Source organism: Ornithodoros turicata, chromosome 1 (assembly GCF_037126465.1).
Source record: "Ornithodoros turicata isolate Travis chromosome 1, ASM3712646v1, whole genome shotgun sequence".
In the NCBI taxonomy this organism is placed as follows: Eukaryota; Metazoa; Arthropoda; class Arachnida; order Ixodida; family Argasidae; genus Ornithodoros; species Ornithodoros turicata.
Window position 1 is genome coordinate 232947678 of NC_088201.1, and position 26171 is coordinate 232973848.

The 26171-nt window shown below is 45.7% G+C and overlaps 1 protein-coding gene and 1 long non-coding RNA gene across 2 annotated transcripts; both read left to right on the plus strand.

Moving 5' to 3' along the window:
• LOC135377171 (uncharacterized) lies at positions 1-3879 on the plus strand. The gene is made up of 2 exons (XM_064609457.1): positions 1-89; positions 2316-3879. Exons 1-2 carry the CDS (start codon positions 66-68, stop codon positions 2949-2951), a joined length of 660 nt encoding a protein of 219 aa, XP_064465527.1. The 5' UTR covers positions 1-65; the 3' UTR covers positions 2952-3879.
• A 9903-nt stretch (positions 3880-13782) lies between these two features.
• On the plus strand, positions 13783-24736 carry LOC135377172 (uncharacterized). Its single transcript, XR_010418079.1, has 3 exons — positions 13783-13985; positions 22579-22690; positions 24596-24736. It is a non-coding gene; the product is annotated as an uncharacterized LOC135377172 (long non-coding RNA).
• The last annotated feature ends 1435 nt before the right edge of the window (positions 24737-26171 follow it).

Here is a 26171-nt window from a genome sequence, read left to right on the forward strand (position 1 = left end):
TGAGAACGGATTCGCGCACGGCTACATCGTGCGCGCTGTCACAGCGCGTCTCGAATTCGAGTCTTATGCAGGAGAGGATGAAAGTTATTGTAAGTGATTAATTGATTGTTTATTGCCAGTACTACGCACTAGCTTTGTGCCCACCGCTCCGTGAGTGCGATCTCTTGCGTTGTGAATGGTTGCTACTCATGTCGCCATTTTTTATTTGATTTTTGAGTTTTTAAAGGGCGTGGGGAATGCTGGACACTTCAGGTGTAGCGTGATGTCGTGTTGATAGCGAATATTATGATTATGTCTGTGCGATATGAGTGTATCGAAATCGCGTATTACAACATGGCATTACTTAATGAAAATGGTGAGGCACATGCATATTATTATGTGCATATAGTTTGTTAAGCATGTCTTGATGCTGAAGCGTCTGCAGCTTCGTTGCTATTTATTGAGCATGTTTCTGAATGAAGTGCATTTTGTTTTTCAATGCCATGTATGTATTCGTTAACGGGTAGTTTTTTTTTTTTTTTGCTTCCTACCTTTTATTTTACATTACTTCTGTAGGCAATAATTCGCAGCCTTTTGTCCTAATAACCAAAGTAAATAAATCGAACGCTGCTACCGAACGGCTTCAGTTGCGACTGTGGTTGATTGCGTCTCAATCCTGTCATGTTGTACTTTCAATAATTTGTGTGTGGTATTTTGCGTTTAAGTAGAATAATATCGAGTCCCATTACTCTTGCCTATACTCAGTCCCTACTGCTTGTGATCCGAGAAAAACATCGTGACGTATTTCTCCGCAGACCTCCTAAAGATTACTTAGGTTAATTTGAATATGCGTGATCCTTTAACAAATGGGTAACATTTGGATGTGTACGTGGGAAAGAGTAATACCAGATCTACCTTCTGCACCCAATTTTGAGGTGACATCGACGAACGCCTAATTCCAGGACCTAGACCACAGGCAAATGCTGAATCCTAATCCTGCGCTTCACCGCCGGATGTGACCTTGAAGCCTTGTTGTGCTATAATCCATGTATGGTCCCCGAAGATGTCAACGGCGAGCTCAAGGCAGTCAACTGATTCTTGTAAACGAAAGGAACATTTCACCTGCCCACGATAGATGGCATCGTGCTCTAAAGTGCGCGTGCGCGTGGGTAGCGTGGCGTGGAAACAAGATGGCGCTTGCTCGCCCTTAGAACTCAGTGTCGATACTCTGAAGCGTAGCCTATTTAGTGACTGTAGTTCTAACAGCGCGCAATGAGGGATGGGAAAGAGCTCAATCCCCGTACGTCCTTATGAAGTTTCCTTCGAGTCGCATCCGTTTTATGCCCCCCCCCCTTTTTATATACTGGTCAACCATCACCACGTAGCGATAAAACCTGGTCGCTTGAGCGACGTGATATCAGGGCCTGTTCCCCTTCAATGGCGAACCTTTCATCTCCTAGGATGGGGATCATATTATTTATTAAATAATTTATTGATTTATTATTTCATTTGAGACAATTACACCAATCAAAGTCTGGAGGGAACAGCGAAAGAAAAAAAGGCACTATAGTGGCTTGACGAGCTCGCCATTCTCACATACGTGACAGGCAAGAAGTAGTAACAATATGACTTGTTGAGAAGACATTAGTAAATATTAATATATTAACAACATTACATTAATAATAGTACGTAAATAGTACATTAATTAACTATGGTAATCACAAAGGCACAAATACGCTACGGCACTAAGGAAACTCAGGCAAACAAAAGAAACAAAGGTACTAATAGACCAAGGCATCTCATAAAGCATATTCCTCCCGTTTTGTCTGACCTGTAAATTCCCCTGCTCCATACTCAACCCTGTGAACTCAGTCGTGCAATCTCATTCTTCAGTACCCCACTCTCACCCTCAACGCATTAACCTCATGCTTTCCTTTTAAAGCCATCCACTGTGATCCATCTCATCATTCTTTCACCGTTTGTTAGTCATCTTTGTCTTTAATCTACCTCATCCTTCTTCCATCATTTGTTAGTTTATCATTTATTTCCTAATTCATTTTATTTTCTTTTTATTTATTTCTTGTGTCTTGATTTCTTTATTTATTTCTTATGCCGTCTTCTTTCTTTCTGTCTTTCTTCCTTTAATTATTATTTTCTTTTTATTTATTTCCTCTTTCTTAATTTTATTTGTTTATTTGTGGAATAGCAAGCCCACGTCCCGTTTGGCTGACCTTTCTCCAGTTTTTTTTTCCTATTCGTCTAATAAATATATCCCCCCCGCCCCCGTTGACCTTAAAAAGAGCAGTTGTGGATCACCTTCTGTTTTCCTATTTCAGATCTTCGTCCTTTTCGCCATTGTGGTCAGCGCCTCCGCCGGAAACGTTGGCTACGGACGCCAATTTGCCACCGGAAGCCGCTTCGCCGTCGACGCTCCCGTCAAGAAGCCGCTGGTCACCGTGGGCTTCGTGAGAGAACCGGTCGTCAAGCAACACTTCGTCACGAAGGCCGTCGTGAAGTACGTGCGCGTTCCGGTCACGACTGTCACGCACGTTGTCAGGCCCTTTGTTTACAACCACGGAGCCAAGAAAGGGTCCCGACTACGTTTTGGTCCAGCCGAAGAATTTGGGTCTGGACGGCTGGGCGTCACGTACATTAAAGACACGATCCCCGATTACGGTGATCTCAAGGGACTCGGCGTAGGATACGGACCGGGAGGATTTGGAGGAGGATACCTTAGCGGATTCGGTATTGCCGACCGGTTTGATCCGCCGCGCGTTTACAGTGATCTGAAGGAACTACCGGTGACAGACGGCGTTCAGGATGGATATGAGGACGTTCTCGGATCGAGCTCGAGGTTTGGAAACGATCTAAAGGGATTTTCGCCGGTAGCGGGCCTAGAATCGGCGACGCGGGACTACAAACTGAAGGGTGGGTTTGACGATAGCTACGGTTACAGCAAGGGTTATTACTAAACGTGGGTATATTTACGGGGAGCAGAAAAATCGGAAGTTAACCAAGCGAGCGAAAAGCGCGTATTTTAAGCGCCACCTACACTCTAAGAAAAAAAGGAGTAAAACGGGGAGTAATTGCAGCTTCTACTCCCCTAGTCTGCAATTACTCCCCATTTTAGTCCCCTAACCCGACATTTAGTCCCGACGTTTACTCCCCAGGACTGCAAATTGTCACTAAACTTCGAGAATGGTCTCTTGAATGCAACAGTCTACGTAAATATGTGCCCTTTGTCAATCTGAACGACATAAGGCTGTATAACTCAGACAACGTAGCAATTTTTCAGCGACACAGAGTAAGAAACAGTTAGCGCATCTTTCTTCGCAAATTGTGCCCTAGTATGGCGCAAGATTTTATATAACTCGATATATCACGGTTGACGGTTTGCTTCAAAGTATTTTCATGCATGCACACCAATTATGTACCTGGGACTCTTACAACAGCGCCTGAAATTCGGTCTCCACTCTGTGACATTCATTTACTCCCGTGAATCTACTCCCAAAAGGGACTATTTTTTGTGGCAACGCATTTAGTCCCCAAAAGGAGTAAAAGTACTCCTTTTTTTCTTAGAGTGTACTTGGTTAACATTGCAATACTGTTGCGTTCACATCGTAAAGTGAGAAAAAGATGGTCGTATCTGGAAAACTACGGAGAAGTATTTCGTCTCGTTCTAGCCCTGGAAGCACGCAGATATCAGTGCCTTATTGAGATAACGTGATAAGTCATATCTGGAGCCCTTTATGTAGCGTAAGTAGATTGTGTAAAGAAAGGAACTGAAGACCCACACATCAAAATCATAACGAGGCCGCTGACGGAAGAAAGCAGAGGCTGGTCGGCGCTCATGATGAAATTCTTTGTATCATGTAATGATGATGATGAGCATTAAAAAAAAAAAAAACACGCGTGCTTTCATGAGCCATTGTCTGGTTGTCTGGCTCAGTGAGCATCCATGCTTACAGCTAAAAAGTTGAGGTTGACTATTTTCTCTGCTCGTTAGACATCCAGAACACTATCTCCTGCGGACGTCCAAAATAGATCCCCATGTCCATATCTGGAAATGAATGTCTGGAGGACATTTCAGGAGCTATGGAAGGGTGTCCCTAGCCGTATATCCGCAGGATGTGAAGTAACGGCCGTTTCAAGAATTGTCCGAATAGGGTCCCCGATTAGATGTTACGTGGAACATTTATTGCGACAGAGAGAGAGAGAGAAACGCGGCATGGTGTAACACGGCGGGAGTGCCAATGCCTCAGACCAAAAGCTGCAAGAAACACAAACGTTATATCGTCATAGTGAATTAATACGCCAAGCAGTTCCTCAGTTCAGTGTTACCTACATACGCAATCGCATGAAACTTAAGCACCTCGCCCTTCATTTTGCCTCAAAGGCAAACAGGTCTGTCGAATTTGTTGAGGCTCGCGAGACAAGCAACATGTAGTATCCGTTTTCTCAATGGAAAGATATACCAGTGCGTTTCTAAGCGATCTTCATTGACTTAATGGTCCCAAGCGCTCTTGTATGTATGTCTCTATTTTTTGCCTTCTAAAAATTCACGCTCATAATGGAAATACAAGAAACAAACGAAGAGGAGCAACAGAAACAGAAATATGTAGTTGCCGAGGTTGAAACAAAATGGCAGAAAAAGTGCCTACACACCGAATAGGAATCTGCCCACTTAGCAGCAGCTCCACAATGAACAGTGTCAATACTGATCAGGTAATACAGCGCTTACTACGTTCACAGGTAAGTCCGTGCAAAGTACCGATATCTCCGTGTACTTCCTCTGACGACAAAGGATGGATGTTTGTGGGATGCCCGAACCGTGGCCTGTGGGAGACGTGGGGGACGTCCTTCGGGAATATGTCTGTCTCCCAGAGAGATCCGTATTTCCGTGAAAGGACATCCCCAGGAACACCATGGGAGGTTTTGTTCCGTTTGGGTATCTAATAATGTGTTCCTCTTGATAACAATGATTGTATGCAACAGAAACGGAGCTACATGAGCTTCCCACTTTTTGTCTCTTTCTTCTGCTTTGCCGTCAACACTCGAGAAAAATGATCACATAAGACACTTAGAAATAACCACTAGTACGCAATGATATCTCCCCGTTTCCTTGGTGGTCAAAAAGTGAAGGGCGACTCGTGTATGTGACAGCTGATGTCCTTAGAGAAATAGTCCAGCTTAGGATTTAGTCTTTAAGATTTATTAGCGTAGCACCCCTACGCATGCACTGCCCAAAGCAAGGTGAACTGCAAACAAGGGGCTTAACTAACCTCCCAGGACCAAACTAGCCTTAGCTATCCCAAACTAACCCCAACTTGAACAAAACTAACCTAACATAACCTGATCTAACCCAACGCAGAATGCAATCAATCCGTGTCAGTGCTGGATGATGAGGGGATTTTGAAACAGTTTATTTTTAATGGTGGATTCTCACACGGTGGTCTCTAAACGTGGATATTAACCTCTGTGTATTTTTAAGCGGTTTATTCTTGAATGTTTTATTCTTAAGCGGTTTATTCTTAATGGGGGATTTCGGGTACCCCCACCCTCCACCCTTGTCTTACGCCTATAATCGTGCTTCACGTGACCTCGCAGTGTGGAAACAACCGTGAAAGAAGGTAATGATGAAAGAAGGATGTCACCGAAAAGGTTAGCCATCTGTAGGATTGGCATCTTGGCGTAGGATTTTTATTAATTAATATCTAGGCACTTGAGGCCTTGTACGTATTTGTCTTTTCTATGTGTTCCAGCCTCAGAACATCAATTCCGATCACGTTCAACATATGCCACTTGCGTGGCCCCGTCGTGTGAATGTGTGTGCGAGTGAGAAAAAAAAACATGTAAGAGTGAAAGTGGTGTGAGTGACTGAGTGAGTGAAGTGAGTGAATCTGTTTGTCCCTTGAAATGACGCACCCTTGGAAATCACTGGAGAGGCATGTTAGTTTAGCTCAATTGGTAAGAGCCCTGGACTGGCAATCCAGGAGATGTGGTTTCGAGTCCTACAGCTGGCTAACCTGTTGAGTTACTCCTTTCTTTCATCATTAATTTATTAGGCACGTGAGGCTCTGTATGTATTTGTCTTTCTACGTGTTCCTCAGAACATTAGTTCCTATCATGGGAAAACAAGCGTGTATCTCTTTGTGTGTCAGAAAAAGAGAGGGGTAGAAATTGCGAAGTTTCGTAACTGAAAAGCTTCGAAGGCAAGTTTGAGAGCGTGGAAGATGCTGGAAGTTTTATATTTACAACGGCTTCCTTATCCTTTCACGGTCAACCCCAACTGGATATTGTGTAACTCTTATACGATGTTCACACCCAGGCGGTCAAGGAGGAACTGACAACAATCACAAGTATGTGGTGCCATGCAGCGCGACCAACAGTGTAAACGTGGTGATCCTGGGTACCTGGTTAGAAATATAGGGTGCTCCGCTTCGGATAACTGGACTAGCGATGACACGAAGACGTGTACGACGTACAGTGTTGAACAAAAGTTTACGGAACCCGCTCCGGCGCGTTCCTCCGTAGGAGCGACACGCTAGCAACAAATGGTACCGCGCGGACTTGCAAACAGGTGACTGGGTTACCGAGGCACATATTTGTAAGTCCGTACATCCCATTCGGTGCTAACGTGTCACTCTGGAGAAGGAATAACGCGCCGGAGCATGTTCCATTAACTTTTGTCCTGCACTGTACGCGTCTTTGTGTTCCCACCTATTTCTCGGCAATGGATAAATACCGTATTTTTCTGTGTACAACGCGCGCGTTATACAGTAAAAAAAGTGCTCCGAAGAGGTTCTGCGCGTTATCTAACAGTGCGTGTTATACACAGAAATACTTTCCTATAGAGTTCCTTTTCTGGTCAGTAACGTGCAAATTCTAGCCTCTTCCAGGGTGTGCGGGTGAGTTTCTCCCAAATCACTCAGTGGACAAAACTGGCGAAATATGATCTGGTCTCCCTTCAAATCCGCGTAAGCGGTGGAGGGAGGCAAATGGGAGCTGGTCGCTCATATAGTGGAGAGGGGCCCCTTGATAACGCGGTGTTGTTTCGGGAAGAACGCTTCTTAGATATTCACATTTTCCATGCACTTTTAGCATACCTTAGGTGAATGAGGCGCTTACATTTTCATTTTTACATTTATATTGCATTATACTTTTGGTGCACAAAGAAGCACACGACTCCTCGAAGCTACGCTTGCATAGTGTAAGCAGGACAGTAGAGGCAGGATAGGAGGGCAAGAGACCGTTTACTGAGCGACGCTCAATATTCGAAAGCGGCGGGTGCTAACCCAACGATAGCGAAGCGGCTGCCCGTTGCTCGTCTTCTTCACATCTCCCCCGGGGCAAAGAGGGAGCCATCCTGGCGATCGCTCCGGTGTTTGGGGACGGGAGGACACACGGTTTTAGCCGGGAGACGTGGACGACGTCGGAGCCGCGGTGTCGGGCGTCGGGCGGGGAGTGCACAGGCTCAACGGCGTAATTGACATCAGAAACCCGCTGCACGATTCTGTAAGGGCCGGTGTAGCGGCATGAAAATTTGGGGGAGAATCCGGGCTTCCGTCGAGGTACCCAAAGCCAGACCAGATCGCCAACTTTGTGAGACACAACACGGTGCGTCTCATCGTAGCGCTGTTTCGCTGCAGCTTGGGAGTCGTAGGTACGGCAGCGGGCGATTTGACGGCATTCCTCGGAGCATGAGGTCGCCTCTTCGAGTGTCGGGTTGTTGGCGCTACAAGGGGGATACGGAAACATGGTGTCGACGGTACAAACGGGGTTTCGGCCGTAAAGGAGGTAAAATGGGCTGTAGCGTGTCGTGGACTGGACCGCCGTATTGTAAGCGAACGTGATGTAAGGGAGAATGGCATCCCAATTGTCATGTTGCGCCGACACATAAAAGGCGATCATGTCGGCGAGAGTGCGGTTGAAACGTTCTGTGAGACCGTTCGTCTGAGGATGGTAAGCGGTGGTAGGCTTGTGGACGACCGCGCAGGCACGGAAGATGTCGCGCAGTAAAGTGGCGAGGAAGGAGCGACCACGGTCGCTGATGAGGACGCGAGGGGCGCCGTGGCGAAGTAGAATGTGAGATATGAAAAAGGCAGCTATTTCCTGAGATGTACCAGAAGCGAGGGCTGCAGTCTCGACATACCGTGTGCTGTGGTCGATTGCAACGATTACCCAACGCTTTCCAGTAGACGATGTGGGAAGAGGACCAAACAAGTCGAGACCGATGCGATCAAAAGGTAGTTGCGGCGGCTCAAGAGGATGAAGGAGGCCAGGGCTAGGAGAGGGCGCAGGCTTCTGCTGTTGGCAAGCCAAGCAGGAGTTCACGTAGCTCAGTACAGTGGAATACATGCGGGGCCAGAAATACCGCTGACGGACGCGCTGGTATGTTTTGTAAAAGCCAAGGTGGCCCGCGGTGGCATCGTCGTGTAAAGCGCGAAGGATGCGCGCACGGAGCGTCCGAGGAACCGCTAATAGCAAGCGCTGGCCGTCCGGGCAATAGTTCTTTTTGTACAAGACGCCGTCCGACAAAACAAAGTTCCGAGCTCTCTTGAGAAGTTTCTTGTCAGATGAGGCGCCTTGACCGTCCAGAAGAGTTATTAAGGAAGAAAGGTTGGGGTCCTTCAGTTGTTCATGACGCAGAGAGCGGGCATCGTAGGACGTGAAAGGGCACACAGAGGCCACGCACGCAGTCGGTGATTCCGGAGGATCTGCAGTAGCATTCCTCGGGAGGGGACAGCGGGACAGGGCGTCGGCATCACAATGTTTCCTCCCGGATTTGAACTTGATGGTGATATCATACTCCTGAAGACGGAGAACCCAGCGGCCGAGTCGTCCAGATGGATCCCGCAATGAGTGGAGCCAGCATAACGCGTGATGGTCCGTCACGACATCGAAGGGTCTACCATAAATATATGGGCGGAAGTGGCAAACGGCCCAGACGATCGCAAGACATTCTTTGTCAGTGGTGGAATAGTTCTGCTCAGCTTTCGTAAGGGTGCGGCTGGCGAACGCCACGGCGTGTTCCATCGGAGCTCCAGGCAGGCGTTGTGCAAGCACGGCCCCGATACCCACGCCGCTGGCGTCTGTATGGATCTCGGTGGGAGCGGACGGATCAAAATGGCGGAGAACAGGTGCGGAGGTCAACGTAGATTTGAGGCGTTCGAAGGCTTCCGTGCAGGCCTCTGACCACAAGAAGGGCGCGTCCTTGGAGAGTAAGGTGGTTAACGGGGCTGCTAGGGCGGCGAAACCACGAACAAAACGTCGGAAATAAGAGCAAAGTCCAATGAAACTGCGGAGCTCCTTGAGAGTCTTGGGTGCCGGAAATTCAGAAACAGCTTTGATCTTCTCGGGATCGGGGGAAATGCCCTCGTGGGAGACAACGTGGCCTAATACCTTGATTTGACGGTAGGCGAAATGGCATTTTTTGTGGTTGAGTTGCAGACCGGCGGCGACGAAGCAGTCGAATACAGCTTGAAGACGCTGGAGGTGGGTGGGAAAGTCTTTGGAGTATACAACTACATCGTCCAAGTAGCAGAGACAGATGTTCCATCGCAAGCCTCGGAGCACCGTATCCATCATTCGCTCAAAGGTAGCTGGGGCGTTGGATAGGCCGAAGGGCATGACGCGGAACTCGTACAAGCCGTCGGGAGTGGTAAACGCGGTCTTTTCGATATCGGATGGTTCCATTGGTATTTGCCAGTAGCCTGACCGGAGATCGAGGGAAGAGAAATACGTAGTGCCTTGAAGTGAATCCAGTGCGTCGTCAATGCGAGGCATGGGGTAGACGTCCCGGCGGGTAATTTTGTTAAGGCGACGATAGTCAACGCAGAAGCGAATGGAACCATCCTTTTTGGTGACAAGTACCACTGGAGACGCCCAAGGGCTGGAAGATGGCTGTATGACTCCTTTAGCTAACATGTCCTGGACTTCCTTTTCAATGACTCGCCGCTCGGAAGCAGACACGCGGTAAGGTCTCTGTCGGACTGGCCGAGAATCTCCGGTGTCGATAGAATGCGTAACACCCCTGGCAACTCCTTGCCATGGCCGGCCGATGTCAAAGAGCGAAACATAGTCGTGAAGAAGGCGGAGCATATCGGGGCGGTGACATTCCTCGAGGTCGGTAGAGATCATTTTGTTTAGAGCGCTGGAGTCGGTGGCCGATAGGGGGGGCGGTGGGTCGTCGTTGGCGGCGAGCAGAGGCGTAACGGCAGGAGAACTGGGCGAGTCGAGCAATGCGGCAACGAACCCAGCCGGCAGCCAAACAGGCGCTGCCAATGTATTGGTGATGGGAATACAGGTTTCTCCATCCTTGATAGTGGACAAAGTACACGGTCTTATAACGGTCAGCCGCTTTCTTGTATGCCGGGCGGCCGAAGAGCTCCCGAGCGCGTTGGCAGAACACAGGCCAGGTGGCAAGATCAGCTTCGTGGTTCAGGAACCAAGTTTTCGCGAGGTCGGTAAGATAGAACGCGACATTGGTGATTTTCATGGTGTCATCCCACAGGTTGTGTTTGCTCACGCGGTCGAAAGCGGCTAGCCAGTCCTCTATGTCACAAGAGTCAGCCCCAGAAAAGAATGGAGGATCGCGTTGGCGGAGCGCAGGGGCGGGCCGAGGAGAGGAGGATGGCTGGGCATCCCCAGCGGGAGGAGAAGATCTCTCAGCATGATTTTGTGGCATGGCGACTGCTCGCAAAACTCGTCCGGAGCGAAGTTCCAGGTCAGTCAGTAGGCGAGGGAAGCAACGATAAAATCGTCTCGAGGATGGGAGCGGCCGCACCTCCACCAAGTGTAAGCAGGACAGTAGAGGCAGGATAGGAGGGCAAGAGACCGTTTACTGAGCGACGCTCAATATTCGAAAGCGGCGGGTGCTAACCCAACGATAGCGAAGCGGCTGCCCGTTGCTCGTCTTCTTCACAATACCATTATATGATTGCAATGTCAGAGGGTTCCAGTTGGCAGCTGACTGAAATTATGTTGCCCGAAGTCCCCTAACAACAACTTCATTGATTTTATGACTATGAACGGAAAACTCTTGGAGAAGATGCCCGCCCGGTCGTATATCTCAACTGCAGAAACGGGATGAATGCTGCTCTCGTAAGTTATTTATCACAAAACTGTAAATGATTAAAAAAAAACTGTCACGTGTACAAGGTGTCTCAGCCACTGTGCCATGAATTGTAAGGAAAAAACCGCGTTGTAGGAAAATATGATAGAATATCGGTGGCATTGGTCTGTAGGAAAATCTTGCCACGTACTACATGTAATTTTACGAAATATTCGTTGGATTGAATCACATTTCATGAAGCGAACCCAGAACTATAAGAACTTTATTCGGCTCTTACAATAGTTGTAGAGAACGTATTTTGTAATGGAACGTAGCAAAGTCGCATGCGCTTTGTGTTCTTGCAAAAAAAAAAGAAAGAAAAAGAAAAAAAAACACTCAATTCACCTGGGAAATTTGAATACAATTCAAGAAATTGAATTGCTTTACAGCGAAATTCGATAAAATATCTTGTAGCTAGTACACGGCATAGGTTATCTAGACACGAATTCATAAATGTTGTTCAATGCATGTTATTTCTGCAGTGTGCTTTTTCTTCATAATTTTTGACACTATTACTGGAACACCCCGCACGTCGCACGAAAAGTGGGACTCTAAAGAATAAAGTGTGTGCACATTAGCATTACTAACAATGTAACGAGACCGATATTAGCTCCAGTGGCGTGGTGGTTAGTGCGATAGCTTTCCATGCCGAGACTGAGAGGTGGCACGGGTTCGAATCCTGTCACCGGCTGAGGTTTTCTCTGGGTTTTCCGAAGACTTTCTAGACGTAAAATAAATCGGCACAGTTCCCTCTGAAGTCGGCCCAGGACGCATACTGACCCCCTGTCCCCCCACTTCTTCCTGCTGTCCTCTCTCCATCTGTTCACGTCTCTACGCTACTCATAGCCGCAGCTGCTTCGCGGCGCCAACACGAAATTAAAAAAACAAACAAGATCCATCATCCTTCCACGCCGATTGTCGAACAGCACAACATATTGGCCCAATAACGGACCATTATTGGCAGTATTTGACCAATATCGGTCCAGTGTTATAGAGGGTGTCCCAGCTAACTGCGAACAGATTTTTTAAGAAATATATACGACACTTTTATCAAGGTGAAAGCAATTGCAATATAGCATATTCTGAAAGGCACTCCTTAGGAAGGCATTATCAAAGTCCAAAAGCAATCACTTAATTAACTTTCATTAATTAAGTTTTTAATTATAAAAGTCACGAAGTTGTCCCAATGAGATCATCTATTTCTTTCGGTCATCTGATACCGTTGCCATTTTCAGTAGAAAAATCCGTTCGGTGGATTCCCCGCAAAAAAATACTGAAGGAACACCTTTTTTTTCTTTATTTATTTTGTTCATTGCGCATTTTGGAAGACGCGTATTTCATTCATCCCCAACGTGAGTGGGGGAAGGAGCACAGTGCCGCCTCATGCGTCGAAGATGAGCTTCAACTTGCGGAAACAAAACAAACAAAAACAAATGGATCGGGTGACTCTGTCGGAACTGACCTTATCTTGGGTTGGATTTTCTGTTGCCTTTTAATCTTTTTCCAAGACACGAGAGGCGATTGTGTGCTTTTTCTCCCTCTCACATTAGGGGTGAAAGGAAGACGGGTCTTCTAACAAGGGCAATGAACAAAAAAAAAGGCGTTCCTTCACGAATTTTTTGCGGGCGATCTGTCGAACAGATTTTTGTTGTGAAAATGGCTACGACATCAGGTGAGGTGACTTAAAAGGAACAGATGTTCTCATTGGGATAACTTTGTACCTTTTATAATTAAAAAGTTAATTAAGAAAAGTTAATTATGACATTGCCTTTGGACTTTGCTAATGTCCTCCTAGGGAGTGCCCTTCAGCATATGCTATATTGCAATTGCTTTCATCTTGGAAAAAGTGTTATATATATATATATATTTTTTAAAGAATATGTTCGCAGTTAGCTGGGACACCCTGTATATGTTCGTTATTGTGCAGAGATGTTGTGCTGCTTGGGATGATGCGAGGTGGAATCCCGCCATGGGCTGTGCTGTCCGAGATTTTTCTGCAGATTTCCTGCACAGAGGAACGTCGACAGGCTTGCCCCTGAAGTCGGACCAGGACGCAAACCTGCCCCTGTGTCCTCCTACTCTTTCCTAGCTGTTCTTTCTCCACGCCTGGACGACGTTTGAGCCTGGAGTCATATAAAGCTGCGGCATTTAATCGCTTTGGCACAATGTGCAAAGATTAGCACCCAATTATATAACAATGACGTCACCGCACGCTCCCATGTGTAGCAGCACCGAAGCCTTTGTTATCAAATACGAAAAGCAATATTACACCATGTATTGCCGTATAATAAAAACACACGAGTAGACATTATTTCCTCAGTTTACGCGAGTCGCAGAAACCTTGACACTATACATCGTCCGAAAGCAATAAGCACTGCCTCGGGGCATAAAAGTAAAAGATAAATAAAGAAACAAATAAATAAATAAATAAATAAAAAGAAAAGAACATAAATAATTCATTATGACAAATAACGATATGCTGGATTCCCAGGCACGAAAACTCGTATTGGCCACCCAGACATTCCTACGTGCTCCGCATTCAACCCGAACCCGCATTGATATTCTGAACGCGTCCTTTCCAAGAATCTCTCCGCATGCGGGAGCCGTTCTTGTTAGAAGAATAAAAAAAAAGAAACGAAAATGAAACAAAAACTCACATAACTTACAGTTTATCAATTGGTAGGTCAGTCGTCGTATTTACGTACCTCACTTACACTCGGAGTTCTTTTCATGTTGCCGCGTGTCGTTTGAATGGTTCAGCCGCGGGACATCGTTTGAAGTGTCTCTGTGGGGCGGCCCGTCATGTCTGTCTTGCGCTCGTGTTACCTTCTGACGGTCGTCGCGACTGTGGCGTCAGCGGCAGTGTTTGTGCAGAAGGTCCCTGTTGAAAACGGTGAGAATTTTTTTTTTTCAATATTAAAAATAGGGCTGTTCGGTATTTCGTGCTTCAGGAGCGATAAACAAAAACGATAGAGCTGCTGACTGAGTCGACGAATTTATGAAAAGTGATAGGAGGAGGACCTCTTGATAAGTCCTGCGCATTAGAGAAAAGGCACTAAGCAGGCTTGAGGGTGTAGGAGGGGCAAGCTTGCAGAAGAGGGCTTTGCTGGCTCAGGTTATTTAAGAAGCAGGTATGTCAATAAAAATACTGTTCGTCAGTCTGTGCTGTGTGTTGTGTCGTCTTCGTGTTTGTTTCCCGGCACGTTTTTTTTTTATCGCTTTTAGAGTATTCTCTTTGTCGATGAATTTCTTGCGTTTCTGTCTCGGTTTTGTGTGTGGGAGCCTGTCAAATCGTTGCTTAGTGATTGATTTTATATACTAATTAATAATAGTGATTGGGGTTTACGTCGCGAGACAACTGGAGGACTTTATATACAGCTCTAATAAGATGCACGTTCCAGTACGTGTTAAGCAGTAGCGGATATTCCATGTTTAAAATACGTATGTAGATATAAGAGCCGGTAAAATTTATGCGCACTTACAACGTGACCATAAACGTGTGCATACATAAATAAAATACACTTCTATGAAAATGAACGTGTGGTACGTGGCCCATACAATGAAAAACCTGGAAAGACAGACATGCATGCCTAAAGTGTGATGTAATGGTTAGGGTATAAGGGTAAACAGGAGGGACTATCAAACTATACGCTCGTATCTCTCAGGAGCGCCTCCTGCAAGGTCCTACACTCTTAAAAAAAGAGTGTACTGTAAGTCCTTTTTTTTTTTGCCACATATATAACACCATTTTGGAGAGCACAATTACGCTCAAAAGGGTGTTTCCTCACTCCCTCAAGGGAGTAGCATAACACCTTCTCCCTGCCGGGGAGTAATATTACTCTCCAGTTGGGAGAAAGGTGTTATGCTACTCCCTTGAGGGAGTGAGGAGACACCCTTTTGAGCGTAATTGTACTCTCCAAAAGGGTGTTATATATGTGGCAAAAAAAAAGGAGTTAAACTACACCCCTTTTTTAAGAGTGTAGAAGGGCCTGACAAAGGCTGACGGCATGAGGGGCTTGACTTGGTAGCAGCATATCTAGAAAATGAGTTAATCTCTGCCGGAGAAGTAATCAATTACTGAGTAGTCGATTACTCAGAAAAGTAATTGAGTTACAGTACACCCTTTTTTTAAGAGTGTAGAGCATATCATCGTTAGTCGTCTAAATAATTATATTGAGAACGAAGGGATATTGAAGTCGAACGAATACGGCTTTCGAAAAGGCCATTAAACTACTTTGCAGCTTTTAAAAGTTAAGCCCTTTTCAGTGAATTCCTTCTTTAATTTTACAAGTTACACATGAGTTCGCAAAAACTTTGGGTAGGACTGGACAAATTGATGTTGTATTCCTCGATTTGCATTCGACCGAGTCGACCCTAGGAAATTGCTACAAAAATTGAGCAGTATTCTACCGAAATAAAATATAGCAAAGTGGATTGAGTTCTATTTGCTCGACAGAAACCAGTTTGTGCAGATTGGCGATGTTAACTGGGATAAACTTTCCGTCTTATCGGGGGTGCCGCAGGGCTCGGTTATCGGTCCCTTATACGCTTTGTAAGTGAGTTTCTGCGCAGAAGAGGAGGGGGAGAGAGTGGAGTGACGCGCGCGGTGATGTGGCGAGCTCCTATTGATGGAGAAGCCCATTGCACCACGTGCGAGCAGCGAAAAAGATAAACAAGACGGATCGGTCGCTTTCACGTTGTCAGTTTGTTGTGTTTTACGTCGTTTTTAAGCGACCAAATGGTAAATACGTGTTGTGGATTTCGTGTTGTGATAAATACGTGCTATGGACAATTGGATGAAGTATCTGTCTTCCCTGTTCCAAAAGACAAACGGGAACGTCGTCGGTGGCAGAAGGCACTCGACCGTCGCGACTGGCAAGATACAGCTACCAGAGTTGTTTGTTGTCGTTACTTTGACGCCGCAGTTCCGAGGCACCATCTTCAGGACTTTTAAAAGTAACGAGTTACTTTCTATATACTTTGATGTCACATTCCGGCGGACATCGGTCCTGTCTGATTGGGTTTGGATAGTTTAACCGCATACCGTTCAGGACCTCACATCGCTCCCTGCGTGCCCCCAAACCGCCCAAACCCGAGGCACAGTACGCTACCCCTTCAAAAGAGGGACATGGATGTCCCGCTTGTTTCGGTCATTGAAGCATTCATACACACATGATGCATTGCTGCGATAAAAGGGAATATTTTCTTGACATCCAGGTGACGCACAGAGTAGTGCTTTCAGTGTAACATGGAAAATGCGTAGAAATACAGAAAAAGTATTCAAGTTCGATGACTAAATTTGGCCTTTTTAAAAACACACTTAAATACACTCCTCATGTCTAGTGGTATGGTACTGTTGGGGCGGCGTTTCTACTGTTGCGGTACGTTAGTTTTTGACACGTACTTGATGGCAGCAAACGGCATGACTACATTTCTCATTTCCGTTGGGGCATTCACACAAAGCACACTGCATCCGTCCATAGGTTGACAGCGTAACCCTGACGCGGTATGAATGATCTCTGAATGAAGCACGCGCATTCGAACTAATACAGACGTCCAGGAATTCACGCTTAAGCGCGTTTCCTACGTTCAACTTTCTTTTCACGTCTGTTCATACAGCCAAGATCATCACAGAAAGAAAAAAAAACACACTTTTGATGTCGATATCAGAGCCGTATTCGCTGTTTTACAGTTCAGCTTCGGCTAGACGCTGCATTGTTTACCTTTTAGGAGCGAGCACATGTTTCGTCCAGCCAATCAAAGGCGTCCTTGGAACGTCACTCCTGCGTCATGCGCGGTGACCCCGCGCGCTTACAGAGCGTATTGTTTGTTCTTTTTATCAACGATATGAACGATAGCTTCGACGGCAAAGTTTGGATAAACATTACGCTGATGACACAGATAAGTAGCACCTAAGACAATATCTTATTAAATAATGACTTGGCGAAAGTTTCTAGATGGTGCGAAGATTGGTATTTTACCTCAAGTATTTTAATGATCGTTATGTGGAAGTAAATCAGACTGTTATGCAGGTTGCCCTGTGTATGACATCCGATTCCTGCTCTCAGTCCTCCAGAAGTGCTCACTACACAAGTTAACTATCGAAAACCTCAATCTTCCTTTTGTGTGCAAATGCGCACCCAGTAAGAGTAGGATGTAGACCTTGAGGAACCAAGCTTTGTATCTTGGGCTGCTCATATAGGCATGTTGTAGTCAAAGATGATATGTAACATGAAATGTGGTCTATATAGTTCATTGTGGCACTCAGATAATATCTTCAAAATATGTCTGCAGAGATTGTTCCAAAATAGCATATGTGATGCAGCGTCATACATTATTGGGCTCCTGGGAAAAATCATGATTCACCTGATACAGACGGCAGCCTTTGTAACGGTGTCTGACACATTTTTTGCAGCCACTGTTTTAAAATATGCATTAAAAATGCTCCAACTATGAAAGTATCACGAAGTTCTTCATTTCATTTGTTCACTTTAAAGACCCTTGTGAAGGGATTAACATAAAGGGGGAGGTTTGTATCCAAAAAATACAAATACCAAAATGATGTACACTAAAATACACAAAATTCGTTCACTCACCACAAAGAAATTCATTCGATCTGAAAGTGATCGTAGCAATTGGAAATAAATGACGATATATTTTGTTCTGATGCTACGTGGACAGGAAGGTCATTCCAGTTTGACACCATCAGTTGGTGCGGAGAGTAGAGAAGTTTTTTTGTTTGTGTAGGTGGAGCAAGTACTTTGTGCGGGGTCATCAAGTATTGGGAGTAACTTGTGAGGGGATTGAAAGTAAGTGGGGTGGGGAGGAGGGTGACCGTAATATAGCTTATGAACCAGCCACTGAAAAGAAGCATATGCCATATGAGCGCCTTGAGTTTCTACACGCGAAAGAAACAACGAATATCAGGACGGGACAAAGAAAGACTGTACACGAGGCCGAGGTATTCGAATAGTGGAAAGAAGGCAGCCGCAGTACCCTAGCTGCCCTGAATGATTTCCCAATTATAAGAATATTCGCTAAATATAATACCGGCATTCCCTCCAGCGCCCCAGTTGAGCGGCTTTTCAGCGGGGGCCGGGATATTTTCGCAATTTATAGAGGCAAACTCAATGATGCGAACTTCGAGCAGCAGCCGCTCCTTAAGTGCAGTACGCACAGATAATATGTGTAATAAAAGTAACTATGCGATAAAAGTTGGTGCGCCATCTTAATTAGTAAATTTTCTGAAAGTAACCGTAATTTGTAACTGTAACTTAACTAGTTACATTTTTCGCGACGTAACTGTTGCTATAACTTAACTACTTTTTAACTGGGGTAGTTGTAACTCGAACTAGTTACTTTTCAAATTAACTTTTCCCAAGACTGGACCGTGCACTGTCTCGTGAGTGCTTATGGCCAAACGTCTAAAACACTCCAAAGGCTCATGTTGGAGACGAAGGTCATGGCAGCCTCTCATGTCATATGTCCCCTTTCCAGGAATGGGACAGCCCCATCGTATTTGTGCCAAGTTACATTTTCGGGAGAAGTAACTAGTTACTGTAACCGGTTACGTGTAACTAAGTTCCTTCCCAAGGCCTCCTCTAGAAGTATCGTTGATTGGAATACGCGTCCAGAATATATAAATCAATTGTAGCCTATTAAAAGGTTCTGCTCGGGTCCTACATGACCACCTGGTACAATCAGTCTTGTCCTGAAGGACCACTCGTGTGTTTGTGGGATTTGTACGGAACAGAAGTTTGCAGAACGTACTCCGGAGCATTCCTTCCTCAGAATAGCTACGCTAGCAGTGAATGAAACCGCACGGACTTACACACAGGTGTCTTGGTTAGCTAGACACACGTCTGGGAGTCCGTACGGTCCCATTCGCTGCTAGTTTGTCACTCTGATAAAGTATTGCTCTGAAACGTGTTCCGTAAACTTTTATCCAGCACTGTACTGAATTAGTGAACTAGTTCTGTGTTTGTTGATTCTTATCCTTAGCGTCTTTAGTCGTGACCACTTCATTTCCACTTCACCACTTCCCGGTCCCTGGCCACGTCCAGCCTAGAGTCACTATAAATAAGCTACAACTCAGAGTATCGACGCTGAGTTCCAAGCGCGAGCATGCGCCATCTTGTTTCCGCCCCGCGCTACCCACGCGCAGGCGCACTGCGCACTTTAGCGCACGATGCCATCTATCGTCCGTGAATGAAATGTTCCTTTCGTTTGCAAGCAGCAGCTGACGGCCTTGAGCTCACCGTGATGTCCTCGGGACGCTCTGGTTGACAATACATGAATTATTGCGCAACAATCATACATACTTTTCTGTCCCACGGGGAGCATTATGTTAGCCGTCTTTGGTCCTCGAATGGGGATGATTCCGGTGTGATGCGGTCAAGATGGCACTTCTGCTCTCCCTCGGCCCTCAGTGTCGATACTCTGAAGCGAAGCCACGGTGAGCGAAGCTTATTTAGTAACTCTAATCCAGCCCACTAATGCTCTGCCCTCATTGCTGTCTTTACTTTTCTCGATAAAATATGACTTCGATCCCCATTGTGAAGCAGAGGCGGATTTAAGGGGGAGAAGGGCGACCGCCCCCCATACGGCCGTGTTCCCTATGTAAAAACCCTATCTCCTGGATGATGATGCGCCGCAAGCACAAAAAGACCGCCCCACCCCCATGACAGACCCTTAAATCCGTCCCTATTGTGAAGGGGCTCATTATTTCATTCCCCGCGTCACCACCATCGATGGGGTATGGTATCGCCCCCGGCGATGAACCTCCCCAGTCATCATCTCGTAATAAAGTTGTTGTTTGTTTTATGTAGAATTGCATGCAGTATGTACGTGTACATACATGTACAGAAGGAACAACCATCTGGAAGTAGATAGTTGCGACTACGTATGAATAAAAATCGATAAAATCAACGTGCATGGGGTAAATATTTTTCGCGAAGCCTACTAACTGACCGAGCGTTCATCTTACGTTCCGAATAATGTTAATACTAACACTTTGTTCACAAAAGGCGCAGAACGGGCCAGCCAGTTACACACCTTTTCCTGAAACTACGCGTTAGGTATTCGCAATCACTGTGTTCTGACAATCTTGTGCTGTGATTTATGCCCTCCTGAAAGGTATGTATAGGTTTTACCTCAGTGGACGTCCAGAATTTATACCTCTACAGAGGTATATTCGAATCTAGTTTGCGACAAATTTTTAGGAGAGTGAGCTAAAATGACATTTGATGAGAAGAAAAAACATTTCTTTCACACACACTCACACACGCAAACTATTTGAGAGCAACGACCGAGTGTGCCATACGAGTTCCCCATATAAATTGAAACATAAAATACAATAAAATAAAAGAAGAAAGGGTTCAAAGAGGCATACCGTTCCGCGAGTTTGGCAGTTTGGATCGACCAAATCCAGACACCAACATGTAAAGGACAACAAATAGTGATATACGGCTGGCAACTTGGCAAATTGTAGGGCGTCCTTCGCTTGACCGGCAGCCATACAAGTGAGAACGGCAAGATTTCATTATTGCAGGTACACATATTACGCAGTCAAAAACGCAACCTGTAGATTATAGTATACAAATCTAAGGAAGTCTGTGTATTTTAAAAGAAATTACTGTTTATCTTGAATGATGCCGCTTCAACAACAACAAAAAAATTATGTGATTCAACACGTGGTGGAAGTAAAGGTATAAAAACCCTGAAGGTATAAACGACCTGCAGTTATACCCTAGGAGGTATAACCTCCGGTGTTTACGCTATACACAAGGTTTAAACACGCGATGATGAGTTATAAATATGTTACATTATCCCTGCTGACCTCTGATTAACCGTGATTGATCTCTTTTATATCCTTCTGCATGGTTGGAGGTATAAAGGTCCACTTTCTATCTTTTGTATACCCTAAAGAGGTATATATCTGAAACAGAAGGTATAAAAAAGGTTCAATAGCCAACCATCCTTGTAACAGTGAAGCTTGTGGCACGCAACTTGTGTAGGGGACATAAAAAGAGTACTAACTTCAACTTTGTATTCTGTTTCTGTACCTCATTTTCATATGTTCGGGAAAAGCACCCGTACCGGCAGGATAATTAGACAGGCAGACTGAACAGGTTTTTGGCTGCTTTTATTTCTGAATCACCCACAAACACACGTCCTCAAAGCCGCGTTTCCTGCTTTAAATTTTGGTGTTTACCACGGCCACCGAGAGGAGGCAGCGAACAAGTGGCCATTTGTGGAACGCCACCCTCCCCTTCCGATTTGTTTCGGTTTGGGTCTGTCTACCAACGTCATGATGACGTTTCTCGGGTAGAGGTGTATTCCCACATCTTGGTCACCAAATAAGAGGCCCCGGTACACTTTTCCTTCGTGGTACTTACCCTATTAATTGTAATAGATTTGTATTATTATTAGTATATTAAATGTTTTATTTTTTAAACATGTGGTAGAGTTGAACTATGCTCGAAGCTATGACACGAACAAGAACTCTCTCGAAAGCCACGGTCGTGGATTACGATTTTCTATGGCAGAGACGCCACCTTCGGTCCTACTTTTCTTTCGGTAGTAGGCAGCGAACAAGGTGCCATTCGTGGAACGCAACCCTCCCCTTCCGATATGTTTCGGTTTCAGACTGTCTACCAAAGTCATGCTGACATTTCTCGGGTAGAGGTCTATTCCCATATCTTGGTCGCCAAATAAGAGGCCCCGGTACACTTTTCCTTTTTGTACTTTCCCTCTTAATTGCGATATATTTATATTATTATGAGCATATTACATATCTTATTTTTAAAGATGTGGTAGAGTTGAACTATGCTACACGCTATGGGGGCGAACAAGGACGCGCCCGAAAGCCAAGGTCTTGAGGGGATTACGATGGTTCCTGAAAGGGACGCGACCTTCGGTCCTACTTTTCTTTCGATAGGAGGAAGCGAACAAGTGGCCATTCGCGGAACCCAGCCCTTCTCTTTCGATTTGTTTCGGTTTCAGTCTGTCTACCAACTTCATGATGGCGTCTCTCAGGTAGAGGTCTATTGTGTGTGCGTGCGGACGTTCAGTAGCTGTCTTATAAGCCATCCCAGACGGACGTACGGAACTACTGAGGAAAATCCTGCTGCGAGTATGTTCGGAAGAAAATCCCGCTGCGGGGTGTACGGAAGAAAATCAACAGGGCGAACCATTCACATCGGTATAGCTCAGATAAACGCCACCGTCGCTGTCGTTGACCTGATGCCACTGTAATCTGCATATCATACCTGCCAGTGTTTGTTGATCTTTTGTAGCACGTGTGTTTGTGTGGTTGAGCGACAAGAGTGCTCCGTTGAAGCGCCACTTGACTGTTGATAAGATTGGTAAATACATCCATTGTAAGGCCGTATCTAAAAGCAGGTCAGCACTCTACGAGTGATATTGACGCAAAATATTTACACGTTCACTCTATGAAGTGACATTCCTGTCTCTTATCTTCGCAGGTATGTGTCTCACGAAGAAGGGAGCGAAAAGACACGGAGAAGTCTTCTACGATATCGAAAGTTGTCGGAAACACGAATGCAATGCCCGCCGAAGCGCCGTAGATATTTACGCGTGAGCCTTACGTTCGTTCCTGTACTTTCCTAATACCAGAGAGTTTTAGTCGACCGTTACAAAGCGAACGGAAGGAACGCCATTCTCCATGTGAGCAAGAGCGCGTGCGCGGGAACGGAGACGTGGTTTCCGCGTTTCACGTTGGAACGATCGGCTCATCTTTACGCGTTCCGTCCTCTACGTTGTTTTCGTTGCAAAAAACAACATGGCTGCCGGCAACACCTCCTCGACTGTGTCCGAAGTGAAGGCCACGAGATTACGCTTCACTACGAGGGACTACATCTTCTGCTGATAAGAAGTCGTATACCTTCTACCGTTCGAAGACACGTAACAGAAATTCTGGTTTTGGTATGATGCAGACCAAGTCCGACTCAGCAGCAGCGTCCGCCATACCGGCAGGTGATGGCGATGAACTGACCGGCAGGGGGTGTCTGTTGTCCTTTCGTTTGTTGGTGGAACAACATATTAATTTTCAAACGCAAAGAAAACAAAAGCAGACCACGAAAACGTAGTTATAATAGGCAATTCTTTCATAAAGAGATGCCTAGACAGCTTGGGAAGGGTAGCTCATGTTGTCGCCGTTGGATGGCAACACAGTTCTTACAGTACCGTTCGTAGCGTTGCCTAACGATCTGCTAAAACTCTCTTGCTATCCGTTTCACGGTAGAGAACCACGTACTCTGCGTTAACGTTCCGTGCGTTACGGAACGGTCTACTAAAACTGTCTATTACCAGAATTCGTCGATTTGCGTCGCGTGACAGTGAAGTGTTTAGACTGGGGAACCCAAGTGCTTTGAATGCGTAGTATGCGTAATAGAGTCATCGCCATGCCGCATACCAAGAACTGAAATGCCGCTTGGGGGTTTTGGTTGTGTTCGGGGTTTGGACTTCGCATCGCGTTTCCTTTCTTTTTGTCTAAAATTGCGTGGAGAACGTGAGGATAGGCTTCGTTCTCCCGGTCGACCAGACTGCGCCATCCGAGACCATCCGAAACGGTCCATCCGAGAGTCGCGCATGTGTAGGACGCGTGATTTCTCTCAAACGACCCCGCTCTCAGTCAGTTCGACCGATTGGCATAGGCATCGCGAAGCAAGATGGCGGCTGCTTCCTGCAAGTGGAAGGTTGAGTTGTTTAAGTTATAGTGAATTTTATAATGGGATTACCACGTATGTTGACCGTTTCGAACAATGCGTATCATCTGCGGGGAGTTGTTGGATGTAACGACGTATTGAATAGGGGATTTCACGCGCTTCAACGTTGAATCATGCCCTGTTGCTAGGGGATTTTTACGAGACGGGCACCGACCATTTTCTGCATTTTGAACCAATATGGGGTGTACAGCGGTAGTACGGGGCCTATACTGCCAGGAATTTTCCGATATTAGTGGCTCAGACTTTGCAATATAGGGCCCGTGTTGCCAAGTTTGAGCCAATATGGGTGAAAAGGCATCCATTAGAGTTACAAAGCTGCCATCAACTGGTTTCGTATCGTCGATTCTCTCGCAACAAGTTTTTCATTAACATTTCGGGCTGTGTTTCATTCTAATGAAAAAACAAAAAAATATTCTTGACAATTTGTAACAGATCCTCAAACCTGAAGAAGTGCAACCTACAGCACGGAAGTCTTGTTTTTAGTAAATTAAACTGTTTAATGCTCTCAACCGTTTTTCTCTTTAATTGTGAATCGTTATCACCGGAAACTTGCACATTGTTTTTTCACGTTACACGATGAAAAAAAAAACTGACTGATTACTTACGCGTGTGATTAATACAATAATTAAAAATAAGATAGTCTGAGCATCCTCACAACTGGTAACATGCACCATTATGCAGTGCGTCTTTTTTTTTTTGTCTGTGTGTGCGATTCATTTTTTTTTTACTGAAAACTATGTGGATTTGTTTGCAGGTGTTCTCCAGCGGCATTCGAGGTGGTCGGCAGGACATGCACCATTGTTGGGTTCCAAAGAGGCTTCTATCCGGAATGCTGCAAGGCAAGAGTGATGTGCGAAGGACAGAAAGCAAAGTCAATAAAATGTGGCTGATGAGCGATACGTTGCTCAGAAGAGACACACACAGATACACACAGAGATAAACATCTGGAATGAAAAAAAAAACACATATACACACCAGGCTGAAATCCATGAAAAGCTCCGTGGAGAAATATAGACCATGTCCTCATTGGTGGGGTATCGCATTGTCGGGTTTTATTTTTGCAGCAGATTCGACGCATGTTTTTTTTTTTTATGTTGATTGGTTTTCACGAAATTCGCGCTTTTCGACGTCTTGCTTGACGTCTACATGGTTTACCCAACAATTATAGGCGTAACAGAAATCACAATGTAATTTCCGCATGACGCACATTCAACATGACGTCGTTAGCTTTGGCGGCGTTTTAGGACCTTTTGTCCGTTTCTCCACGCCTGATTGGTGAAATAAAATGAATTGAATTGAAATAAGTAAACGGACATTTTCCACAACCGTAGTATTTCTCCGTTTCTTTTGTCTTTTTGTATTTGCATCAACGATATTTTAAGGCATGTGCAGCATCTTATCTCTGTCATGTCCTGGAGTGCCCCTGTGTACCAGGGGTTTCTCGATTAAAACCGAATGAGGGTAAATTTGCCCAGAGTATTTTTCGACGTTTTTCGGTTTAAACCGAAAGCGAAGAACCCTATTCGCGGGATACGCAGTTGACCTTCGTTCGCCAACTCTGAAGTATTCAACGTCGGCTCCCTCACTCCGTGTTTGGCCGGCGGACGCTATCGGACATCCTCTACCCTGGTGGTTGACCTTCCCTCTCTGTAGGAGTGTCGGCCTTGCCCAACGGCCTCTCTCTTCCTTTGCACTACCCCGCGGACTCTTGCACCCACTACACCATGTCTATCCTTCACTTTCCATCGTCCATCGTTTATTTTCTTGTCTTTTTGTTTTTGTTTGCTATATGCTCTCGACAATGCCCACTTCTGTGTGGCCAGCAACGCCGAGACGACACAGACATTCCCCCTCCCACACACCTGGCATATGACTTGCATATCTGATAAAAAGTCTGCATATTTTTGCGCATACTTCTCGTGACAGTGAGAACGCCACGCGTATTCAAAGTACAGAGGCCAAGAACGGCGACGCACAAAGAACACAGCCCGCCGCGAGGAGCGGAGCAGACGCCGTAAAGGCGCCGTAAAAAGAACGCTCCTGGCGTCACGACTGTCCAAGTGCGGCTTTCAGTCGAGCGGCGCAAAAGGATGCAAGTTGAAAATTGTATTTCAAATTCTCGGAGCCGAATATAAACGAAATATTTTGCATGGCGGCTCGGAAACATACACAGAATCATGTGATGAGGCCTATTTACGTCACACCTGGGGTCCAGACTGTCTAAAAGCGATAAAACCCCAGTTCATGAACTGATGAATTTTCTCGGGAATCCGCACGGAAAACGTCTCGGTAACACTGCAACACCAATCCGTACCAATTGATATTTCCGT